Source organism: Zingiber officinale, chromosome 5B, assembly GCF_018446385.1.
Source record: "Zingiber officinale cultivar Zhangliang chromosome 5B, Zo_v1.1, whole genome shotgun sequence".
NCBI classification, from domain to species: domain Eukaryota; kingdom Viridiplantae; phylum Streptophyta; class Magnoliopsida; order Zingiberales; family Zingiberaceae; genus Zingiber; species Zingiber officinale.
In genome coordinates, this window is record NC_055995.1 from 14,342,280 (window position 1) to 14,354,518 (window position 12,239).

General features: G+C 37.2%; 1 protein-coding gene across 1 annotated transcript; it reads left to right on the top strand.

The window, feature by feature from the left end:
- Positions 1-262: 262 nt before the first annotated feature.
- LOC121984150 (tobamovirus multiplication protein 3-like) lies at positions 263-12,005 on the top strand. Its single transcript, XM_042536958.1, has 11 exons — positions 263-647; positions 775-865; positions 959-1,011; positions 1,096-1,188; positions 1,277-1,348; positions 2,800-2,872; positions 2,955-3,000; positions 9,028-9,091; positions 9,164-9,217; positions 9,321-9,398; positions 11,561-12,005. Exons 1-11 carry the CDS (start codon positions 498-500, stop codon positions 11,651-11,653), a joined length of 867 nt encoding a protein of 288 aa, XP_042392892.1. The 5' UTR covers positions 263-497; the 3' UTR covers positions 11,654-12,005.
- The last annotated feature ends 234 nt before the right edge of the window (positions 12,006-12,239 follow it).

Genomic DNA, 12,239 nt, shown 5'->3' on the forward strand with positions numbered 1-12,239 from the left:
CTCGACTCGATTACACATCTGCTTAGGACCTTTTTCCCTGTTAATACAATATCATTGACCAATTTGGTCCAACTATGAAAAAATATATCATATACATGATTCGGTAATATCTAAAGTCACGTACTTGATTTAGGTACTTGACAAAGTCACTTAGACCTTTCGGTAACACACTGTATTATTATTGGGCCAACCGGTTCGATTAAACCGTCCAACCGAACCACCGAGTCCGCATTTGTCGAGGGTTCACAATCTTATGGGCCGATTTCAGATCATTCGACCGTCGGAAATGTTTTCCCACGACCAGAAACGTGTCGACTCCGGCTCCGTTCCGCTGCCCCGCGCTCTCCGCGATGCATTTGATAACCTCCTCCTCACTCTTTCCCTTTCCCATCCATTTTTATCGTTATTTTTTTTTCCTTGGCTGTCCCTTTTTTGGCTCTCTCGCCCTCAGATCCGCCGAGAAGCTTCCAGTCGCCGGAAATTTTTAGCATCGGCGGATGCGCCTGCTTATGGCCCCGTCGTCGGTCTTTCTCTTGCTCTGGAGCGGCCCCGATTGGTGGGACGAGGTGAACAGCTCCCCCTTGTGGCAGGATCGAACCTTTCACACCCTCGCCGTCCTCTATGGCCTCGTGTCCTTTGTCGCGCTCGTAATTTCCCTCTCCTTATTTTTCAATTACATTCCGGATCTTGCGCGCTGCGGTTTCGGTGCCTAAGTTGATCTTCCCTCGTAATGATTCGTCGTCGTGATCATTGTTCATGTTTCTTGAATTGCAGATTCAATTAATTAGAATTGAATGTAGAGTGTCAGAGTTTGGTTGGACGACGCAGAAGGTCTTCCACTTATTGAACTTCCTCGTGAATGGGGGTAATTATTCGGTTTTTCTAGCCTCCATATTCATATACTCTTTGTCATGATGCACTGATTCACTGCTGCCGCTTTGTTACTCCTGCATCGCAGTTAGGTCACTGGTTTTTGTATTTCGTTGGGACGTTGATAAAATACACCCTGAGGTGCGCTTGTGGTCTCGTTTGGATTTTTCTGACGAGTGTTCGATGGTTCTCGAGCTTATCTAAATATGCTTGTCGGTCTTTCAGATAATTCAGCATATTCTTCTAGATTTTCCTGGTCTTGTATTTTTCACTACCTACGCTTTACTGGTGTTATTTTGGGCAGAAATCTACTATCAGGTTGGTATTCAGGATTTGGCTAGTAATTTTACGAAGAATTCCAACTGAGTTGTGTGTGTGGGTTTTTCTTTTTTGCTGTTATCTTCAGGCACGTTCAGTATCTACTGATGGGCTTAGACCAGCTTTCTATGCAATTAATGCGGTTATCTATGTTATACAGGTAATTTCACTTATTATTTTCTACAGTGCATATAGTAATCCCTTCTATGATTGGAAGGAATTTCTTCTAGCCTCTATATAGGTTTCAGGTTAATAGTCTTTTATTTTCCATATGTGGTTTCAATATCCCTTTTGTAGGTGTTAGAATAATTATGTTAATAGGTATCACTGGTCTAGTCTTTGGGTATCATATTAAGCAATTGTCTGTACCTTGACGGCTTTCTTTTATAAATACATCACAACATTTTTCTCTGAACATGGTAACGGTTCATGTCCCCTCTCAGGTAACAAATTTCTCCTCAGATTGTGAATGGCAAGAACACTGCCTCTAATGAAGACTGAAGGCATTCTCTTGTCGTAGCTAGTTTATGTTCTTGATCATATTCTGAGTCTAAAGGAAGGAATATGTCCTTCTAATCCCTATTCCTTGATGTAATAGGTCCTAGATCCCACATCTCAATTCCAATGGGGTCTAATCCAATGTCTAACTTTTAAGTAGACACCATGATTGATTCAATAAAATAAGGGAGCAACTTTAAGAAAAAAAAAAATTGGGGGAGTGGGATTTTAAGAGGGAAAAAAAAGAGAGGTAGGAAAATTACTTTAAGAAAAGGAGGGGTTATACTTGGAAAAACTTGACGTTAGTAAAAAGAAGATATGGATCTGAAGCATTTATTTTTCATATTCCTCTTTTCCTCAAGCTGAGGTACTTCTAGTTTCTTTTTATGAGAGGTCAGAAAATCTTTTTTCAAGTAATTATATCATGTGCAAATGTTTATTCCAAATGATAATATATACTTTTTTTTCTTTGGTTATTTTGCTTATATAAATTCTTCTTTGTGATTGTCTCTTCTTTATGTCTTTTGATTATATGGATGATGCATACCTCTGTCATTACTCTAAACTACTCAAATGATTTGTAGTATAGTAGTTTTATTGACCGTGGAATGAAATTTTTTGGGTAGATTCAAGCTTGAGGGAAGTTAGGATGTTTTCTATGATTATCCTATTATTGTAGGAAATGTTAAAACCTTCATAAGATTGTTGCATGTTCATTTGTAAGATTTAAGAGGATACACTAACAAAAAAGAGTGTATTTTAATGTCAAAATTTTATCACTAAACTTATTAATTTGTCACTAATGTTTTGGTGATACCAATTTCATTCTATATCTCATTGGTCTAAGTCTCGTGGTTAAAACTGTCAATGATATTATTAATTGATCTGTTAGTAAATGTAGCATTAGCGATATTTTTTTCACTACTAATTGATAAGTTATTTTACGGTATCATATACAAGATAGAAACTGTGACAGAAAGAAGTTTCATCACAAATATAATCATTATAATATCTTTGCCAACTAAAATACTTTTAATGACAACTATCTAATATTTGTTGGGTGGTAAACCTTATCTTTTTGTAGTGATAGCATCTTATTTCAATTGTATGCAGATCTCTCTATGGTTGGTTTTGTGGTGGAAGCCAGTCCCAGCCATGGTCATTGTTGCCAAGATATTCTTTGCAGGTTTGCTTGATACTGAATTTTCAACTCCCCATTTTACATGTAAAGTGTTAATGTATTATGGAAACATTTTCCACTTTGGCAGCTGTCTCATTGTTTGCTGCACTTGCTTTTCTTCTATATGGAGGGAGGTATGTTCAATCTTATCTGCCTTATGAACAGATGCGTACCAGAGATTCAATTTTTTGTTTTCATCATTCTTTTTCTGTAACATGTTTTGGAGATTTAAGTCTCCTCAACACGCTGTCTGAACAAATGTGAACTAGAGATTTAAAATTTTGTTTTTATCATTATTTTGTCAGTAACATGTTTTGGGGATTTTAAGTGTCATAGATGCACTATTTGTTTGCTCCTGTATCCAGTTTAGCCAAGGCAAGGCTTGGACCTTAGCTTTTCGAGTCTTTTGTGTTTGCTTGTTTGTCAGTTGTTGGTTTTGGCCCACATCCAGTTCCTAGTTTATGGGCAGTCTAAAATTAGTAAACAAACATGCAAAGTGTCAAAATGTTTTGAAGAATGCCAAGAGATGTGAAAATAATAAGACTAGTTCTCTATTTCTTGCTTCTGCAAATGTACAAGAGAGAGATTCTATAAATACAATGTAAAGCAAGAGAAAAGTAAATGAACTACATATTTCCAAGAGGACATTAAAGGAAGCTAGGGAAGCCCAAAGGACATCTAGGGAAATGGGAAAGCATGCTTCATCTAGGAAATGAGGAAGCATGCTTGCAATTAATATTTTATTTTCAACACTCCCCCTCAAGTTGGGTTATACATGTTGTACATGCCCAACTTGCCATGTAGCTCTTCAAAGTTAGTTGTGTGGGAGAGCCTTTGTGAGAATGTCAGCTATTTGATGTCAAGATGAAATATATGAGAGTTCCATATTTTTGTTCGTTACATTCTCTTGAATGAGTTGTCGGTCAATTTCAATGTGCTTCATTCTCATTCTATCATGGTGAACCGGATTTTTGGCGATGCTGATAGCTGTTTGATTATCACACCGTAGTTTAACTATCTTCTCCGTGGAGATTCCGAGGTCATTTATAATTCTTTGGATCCATATTCCTTCACAGATTCCAAGAGCAAGATCCCTCTATTCAACTTCAGCACTGCTTCTAGCCACTGCAGATTGCTTTTTGCTTCTCCAAGTCACCAAACTTCCCATTACATACGTGCAATAGCCCAAGGTTGGTTATCATTAACGTTTCCGAACCCGTCTGCATTAGTGTAAACGTGTATGTCTATGTCTTCAGTTTTTCAGAATAGTAGCCCTTTGCCCAGAGTACTTTTGATGATATTTGAGAATCCTGTAATCGGCTTTCATATGTTCTTTTGTGGGATGATTCATGAATTGACTTACCACACTTGTAGAAAATCCGATATCGAGTCGAGTGTGCAATAGGTACAACAGTCTGCTTATAAGTTGTTGATATCTCCCCTTGTTTGTTGATGCATGGTCCTTTTTAAAACCAATTTAATTTGATCCATCCATTGGGGTATCCATTGGTTTGCATCTGAGCATTCCAGTTTTCTTTAGTAGATCCATAGTGTATTTTCGTTGTGAAAGAAAAATACCTTGTTTCGACCTTTACCAGTTCCATTCCTAAGAAAAATTTTGGATCTCCGAGATCTTTGGTTTCAAATTCTCTTGTGAGGAGCTCCTTCAGTAGCTATTTCTTTTTCATTGTCCCCTATGACAATGATGTTGTCGACATAAACAATAAGAATGGAGATTTTTTTGTCAGTCGAGATTTTTACAAATAGTGTGGTATGCTTGGCACTGTTTGTACCCGTATTTGGTTACAGATGTGGCAACTTGTCAAACCACGCTCTAAGGGATTGTTTGAGGCCATTCAAGGATTTGTGTAATCTGCATACTTTGTTAGGGTATGGTTTAATTCCAAATGGAACTTCCATATAGACTTCATCCAAGTCTCGGTTTAGAAAGACATTTTTAACATCCAATCGGTGGAGCTGCCGGTTCTTGTTAGCGGCCAAGGAAAGGAGGATCCTGATTGTGTTAAGTTTAGCGACTAGAGCTAAGGTCTCTTAATAATCTATTCCATAAGATTGTGAGAAGCCCTTTGTGACCAATCGACCTTCAATCTTTCAACTGTTTCGTCCGCCTTGTGTTTGACTTTGAATATTCACTTGCACCTAATTGTCTTTTTTTTCCTTTTGGTAGTTCGTAGATGGACCAAGTGCTATTTTTCTACAGTGCTCTTATCTCCTCATTTACTACATGTGTTTCCATTCGGTCTGATTTAGAGCTTCATTAATGTTGGATGGGACCTGAATGTTGTCAAAGGAGGCTATACATGATCGGTATTTTGAGGATAGCCTTTCATAAGTAATGAAATTGGAAATGGGGTGCATTTTGCATGATTTGACCACGTAAAGCAATTGGTATCTCCAGATCATTTGCTGTGGGTAAATTAGACTCATAATTTAAGGTCGTACCTGATTTAAGATCTTGATCTAGTTCCAACTTTTGGACGGGTGTTGAGTGTGTTTTTCGTCTAGTATATACATGAACTTCTTCTGGTGGTGTAAGTTCGATAGGGGATGTGTTTATGTCAGAAGTCAGCTCAAGCACAATGTTTGTGTCAGGAGTAGGCTCAGATATAGTATTTGTGTTAGGGATTATTTCAGGCTCTTTGGGATGATATTCTCTCAAGTTCTCCCCCGAATATTAGACTTGGGGTAGTATGGTTGATTTTCAAAAAATGTGACATCCATGGAGATGTAGGTTTTCTTGGTGGTAGGTGAGTAGCATTTATATCCTCTTTAAAGGGATGAATATCCAAGAAAAATGCATTTGGTGGAGCAAGGGTCAAGTTTACCCCGATGATGTTTGTGAATGTGGACAAAGGATGTGCACCTAAAGATTTTGGTTTGTGGGAGTAACTGAAGAAGTTTGGTGTGTGGGAAAGATTGGAGAAGACGCTGTACTGGGCTTTGGAAGTTCATGATGCGTGATGGTATACAGTTGATAAGGTATGTGGCAGTAGAAACGAAATCACCCTAGAAGATTTTGGGTGTGTGGGCGGAAAACATTAGAAAACGAGTTACTTCCAAGAGGTGTCTACGTTCGACAACTTTGGAGTATCAACGCAAGAACTGAGATGAATGATACCGTTGGATGGATGTATGGAACTATGTTTGGATATGGCAAAGAATTTTTCGAATATGTGACCGGCCTCTGTTTTGTCTTTCATTAGAAACAACCAGGTAAGTTGTGTATGATCATCGACAAAGGTTATGAACCAATGATTTCCTGTGAGAGTTTTGATTCGGGATGGACCCTAAACATCACTGTGAATGAGTGCAAAAGATTTGGATGGTTTATAACAATTTTTGGGAATGGGACCGTGTATGCTCAGAAAGTTGGCAAATCTCACATTGAAAAGAACATACTTTTTCATTAAGGAATAGATTTGGAAACAACATGGCAAGATAAGCAAAATTTGGATGACCTAACCTCTTGTGCCATAAGATGATTTCCTCACATTTATTGAAAGTCAGATGACAACTAGGTAGAGGTGAAATCTCGTGAATAATGTAGAGTCCTAAACATAGCTTAGTCGACTCTTCCCCGTCTTCTTATCCTGAAATTCACAATGATGAGGGGAGAATTTAGCACGACATTTTAAATCACGAGTCAATTTACTGATGGATAATAAATTGCAATTTAGTGTGGTAGCATAAAGAACATTTTTCAAACATATGTTTGGTGTTATTTTAGCTGAACTAACACCGGTGATTTTAGCCATTGTTTTGTCAGCAATACGAATATTTGACATGTCTTGTCGTGACACAAAGTTATGGAGTAAAGATATATCACCCGTCATATGTTCCGATCTACTAAATCGATAATCCATCGCCCAAACGCCCTGGTTTTCTTTTCAAATATCAGAAAAATACCTGAGTGGGCCACGGGATTTAAGTGGGTAGAGGAAGCAGTGGCCCCATCAAATTGGGCTTGAGGAGCACCATTTTGCCTTTGTTGGAAGTCACGGTCCATTTTGTCCAGTGAAGGAGGCCCATTCTCCCCGTGGTGTAAGTCTTGCATCTCGGAGGTTTTTCATAAGGGACTCAATCTGGTTTTGGAGGGCAGTGGTCGAGGTAGGCAGTGTTCCCATATGCGGAGTAGCAGTGTGCGCATGGTGGGAATGATCGGCCATTCGCTTCCAATCGACTGGCTTTCCATGAAGGACCTAGCATTTCTCCCTTGTGTGGCCAGCCTTTCAACAGTGATCACACTTGAGGCGAATTCAGTGAGGTTGATACTCCTCAGTTCATTTCCAGGACGTTGCTGGAATTGCTATGTGGAGAGAGTCAGTGAGCTCGACGACTCGATGGGTGTGGTTGGACCAAGCATTACCTTTTGCCGACTTTCCTCTCGGCAAATTTCAGCAAACGCCTCTCACACGCTAGGCAGCGGCTTAAGGCTTAGAATTTGTGCTTGCAAACTGTCGAATGTGGCGTTTAATCCGAAGAGGAACTTGAAGGTTCTTTTTTTAGTGAGCTTTTGGTGCGTCATTTTTGTATGTCCATCCCAGTGATTCAAATGTGTCCACTTGCTGCCAGATACAAGATAGAATGTTGAAATATTGGATTGCCGAAAGGTCTCCTTGTTTGAGGTCGTGAATGCTCTACTCGACTTCAAATAATTTGGAGGTATTGTCAACTTGGGAGTACGTTTCTTTCACCTCATCCCAGATGCCTTTTGCAGTTTGATGAAGTAGGGACTGTTCACCTACTTCGTTGGTCATGGAGTTCAACAACCAGGTCATTCCAAGGCTGTTGTTGACCTTCCAATACTTGAAATTTGGATCATCGATTGGAGGTGGTTGGGTTCGTTAGTAAGGAAATCTTCTTTCCCTTTTCCGCAATTGAAGATTCAATAGAGTTGGACCATTGAAGGTAATTTGGCCATTAAATTTGAAGCCAGAGATATATGAAGTGTCGACAATGGGTAAATTGGTTGATGACATGATGATATGAAGAGGAGGAGAAGAAAGGCAGCCAGTTAGGGAGATTTCAACATAGAGATAGTTCCTTGGTAGAGAATTGCTCTCATACCATGAAGAATGCCAAGAGATGAGAAAATAATAGGACTAGTGCTCTATTTCTTGCTTATGCAAATGTACAAGTGAGATTTTATAAATACAATGTAAAGCAAGAGAAAAGTAAATGAAATATATATTTCATTAAATTTGAAGCTAGAGATATATGAAGTGTCAACGATGGGTAAATTGGTTGATGACATAATATGAAGAGGAGAAGAAGAAAGGCAGCCAGTTAGGGAGATTTCAACAGAGAGATAGTTCCTTGGTAGAGAATTTCTCTCATACCATGAAGAATGCCAAGAGATGAGAAAATAATAGGACTAGTGCTCTATATCTTGCTTCTGCAAATGTACAAGAGAGATTTTATAAATACAATGTAAAGCAAGAGAAAAGTAAATGAAATATATATTTCCAAAAAGACATTAAAGGAAGCTAAGGAAACCCAAAGGACATCTAGGGAAATGGGGAAGCATGCTTGCAATTAATATTTTATTTTCAACATGTTTCCAGCCATCTCGAGGGAAAAAATCTCTTGTGTGTTGCTACAACAATTTCTTCTATATGAATGCACAATGCTTCATTATTACAGCTCCTTTTGAGATTTGGTCAAAGTTATGGTAGCTTTTAGCTATAAGAATGCCTTTTCTTATTGTCATGATTTTGCAAATAGATTCTTGATAGGGAATTGTAGAAGGTTTCGGCTTAAAATATTAAAAGAATAATGCATATTTAGTCCTGCTAGTTAACACTGGATATGCAGCTAAAACTTATGCAAAGGTTTTACTCATTCTAGTATTGGTGTCTTTCTCATGCATGATATTTAGAAACAGGCCAAACTTCTGAAACAAATAAACATAAACGTGATGTTTTTATCTTTCTTATTAATTATTATATGAACAAAAGTTGCATGTTATTGTAGTGCATTTTTCCATATGTATATCTAAGAACATTCAGGAAATGTCAAATGCATCTTGTTTTTAGTTTCAGAAATAGTTCAACTTATCTTCACACCTGATGACCTTATCATGAGAACTCACTGCACCATGAGCAGACTTACTTTATGAACTGATATCATGTTATTGATAGGCTTTTCTTAATGTTGAAACGCTTCCCCGTGGAGTCAAAAGGGCGCCGAAAGAAATTAGAGGAGGTATTTCTTAGCTACTAATGTTCATTTCTCTGAGCATTGGACTATACTGATTTCCCTGTTTTCCTTGTATAGGTTGGTTATGTCACGACTATATGTTTCATCTGTTTCTTATTGAGATGCATTATGGTAAGCGTACAGAATATAGACAGTTGCACTAAAAAACTTGTTTTGCTTCATAATCTGTTTTCTAGTATATTGGATTTATCAATCCTAATTATTGATTTTGCAGATGTGCATCAATGCTTTTGATAAAGCTGCAGACTTGGATGTTCTAGACCACCCAATTCTGAACTTCATCTACTACATGGTATGATCTATATTCTTTTGTACTGATTTACACAGATGAAGTTTGCATGATCATGTGCGTTGCAAAATCTTAGTTACAACAGTAAAGATGTGACTGATTTCAGGTGTCTCATCTTATACGAGCAATGCTAGTGTGAATAATAACTAAGGTCTTATTGATCATTAGAAGTCAAGAAGTAAATTTTCTGTGTTTTTAGTGTTTCCTATATGAAAACACTTGTTTGTAGACAATGGGATAGGTTAGGTTTCATTTGTGTACTATGTTGGACTTGCCTGAATGTTATATCATGCTCACCCATGTCACTTTGAGAGCTTAAATTGGTCCAAGAAAGTGACGTGTTGACACCTTTTGGATATTCCCAACTGGCCATGTGTGGTCCTATTTAAACATGTTAGGTAAAGCCTTCTCTCAAGGTGTCTAACCAGCTTGATATCACTACTCAACAACTTGAGCAGGCGCATTCTTTGCCAAAGAATTATGAGTAACCTTCATACCCATATCATAATTGTGTTCTATCTTTGTTTCTATTGTTGAGATTTTGATATCTTGTTCTTAACTTATAAAGGAGAATTACAATCCATGACTTGGACTTTGGATATCTCTAATATTTTTTATCTAATATTCTCTTTCAAACCATAACATGAATATCTATCATGCTCTAGCTGGGTATGCAAAAACATAAATTTAGTAGTAAGAGGTTTAGTAAAGATGATGACAATTTGTATTTGGAAGAAGCGTATGGTGTATTGGTGTACTAATCCTTTTAAACATTATTGGATCACAAATAAAGTGGTAGTATACCTTTATGTGATTAGTGGATTCGTTGGAACATTGAATTGTTTACAATGTACATGGATATTTTATTGTCCTAGCACATTCATTACTTTGTTAATGTTATCTTCAAGAAAGGAAAGGATTTATGTGCATTATCTCACAAGCTATGTATACCAACTCTATATTCTGCGTCAACATTAGATTTCGTCACAACACTTAGCTTCTTTTTCAACATTACAAGTTTGTCTCCGACATACAAACAAAATCTTAAAGTGGACCTTCCATCAATACTAGCCCTAGTATAATCAACATTAGAGAAAATATAGCGTTCATTATTCTTATAAAGTGATTTTTTCTATAGAGATCCTTTAATACATTGAAAGATTCTTAAGAATGTTGCTCAATGACATTTATTAGGTCTATGAATTCACTCATAACACCAAATACGTAATATTTGGCCTATAATTATTGTATGAGTCTTCAATAACTAGAATGTCATCAAAGCTATCATTTTTAGATCATAGATTATGATTTTGTATAATTGGAGTCTTGACGAGTTTGTATTTAAGCATTGATCAAGGTTGTCGAATTGAAGTTCAAAATTGTGAATTATTTTAGTGATTTTACAAATTGTGAATTGTAACTTTCATGTTAAGATAAATAAGTAATATACTGGTTCATCTCACTTGCCTCAGAGAGCAACAATTGAATATTCCTAATATAAAACAAGCATCTTGTTTCAAAATATCATTATATATGTAATATAGAAGGGAGATATTATGTCACTGGGGAGAACCGAACATGGAGGGAGGGCCTCAAGAGAACTTGCAGTGGCCTGAAAAGGATGGAAGAGAGGAGTCTTCCACCATATAGAATTGTGGTAGATTGAGATAATCAGCAGAGAACAGAGGGTAAAGGGACAGGGGCTGCTTGCATGGAAGAGAAAGGGGAGGGATAGAGAGGTTCTGATACCAAGCTTAACTTGATATTTCATTCTTATGGTAAGATAGGATTAAAATGCACGAGTATATATATTTTAGACATACTAATTCTATCCAAAATTGTGCAAAAAATAGATAATCTTGGGGACGATTATTGTAAATAATTTTATTTAACATTATCCAACACCAAAAACCTAATTTTTCAATCCATTTTAAAATCAACAAGCCAGCTGTGTTTTTTCCAACTATTTATTTATAGAAGCACAAGCTACCCTAAAGGTCACGAAAGACCAATATTTTGCTTCATGGATCATCAATCACATTGTAAAGTGCAATATTGAAGCTAGCTATGCGCAATCAGTTGTTATTTCTTTATAATTCCACGACATATATGCTACTGTTATCTATTATTCAATGACGCACGTCTTGTCTTTTTGCCTTCTACAGCTAGTTGAAATCCTGCCATCTTCCTTTGTACTTTTCATCTTAAGAAAGTTACCGCCTAAACGGGGGCTAACTCAATACCACCCGATCCACTAAGACTAGGAGATGACAGCCCCGCCGCGGATAACTAACTGTTTTCATGTTGAATTTCTCAGAAAGGAGTTGAACATATTTGGCATACTCGAGTTGTGTAAATTTTCAAAGAATTAAGTTTGCTTCTATGAAGTCCAGTGTGGATGATCTGTTCAAGTTTCATGTAGCCGTGTAAACTAAAAAAATTCACCTTGTAGGTTGATGGGCTGCACTAATTCTGTAACTCTGACCTTAATATTTTTCTTGTTGCATACCCGTTGGCTTTCATTGTTTACAGATACAAATGAAGTGTAGAAGTTTGGATCATGTAGAAATCATTCTTTTCAACCACAGTTAATTTGTTTGCAGTATTCAATCCATCTTTTGTTTTATGATCCAAGTCAGGTGTTGTAGTCGTGTAGAGGCTTTGGTTGCAATTCTTGCAACCAAATCTAAACTGATTATGCACTCCAAATTATGGTACTGGTACAAAATCATCATATAAATGATGCAAAAAATAAGAAAAGAGAAGAAAAATATATCGGACAGACCTGATGTTCCAGAGGATGGAAGGGGCTTCAAGACAACAGCTGACAGAAGGAATTGCATT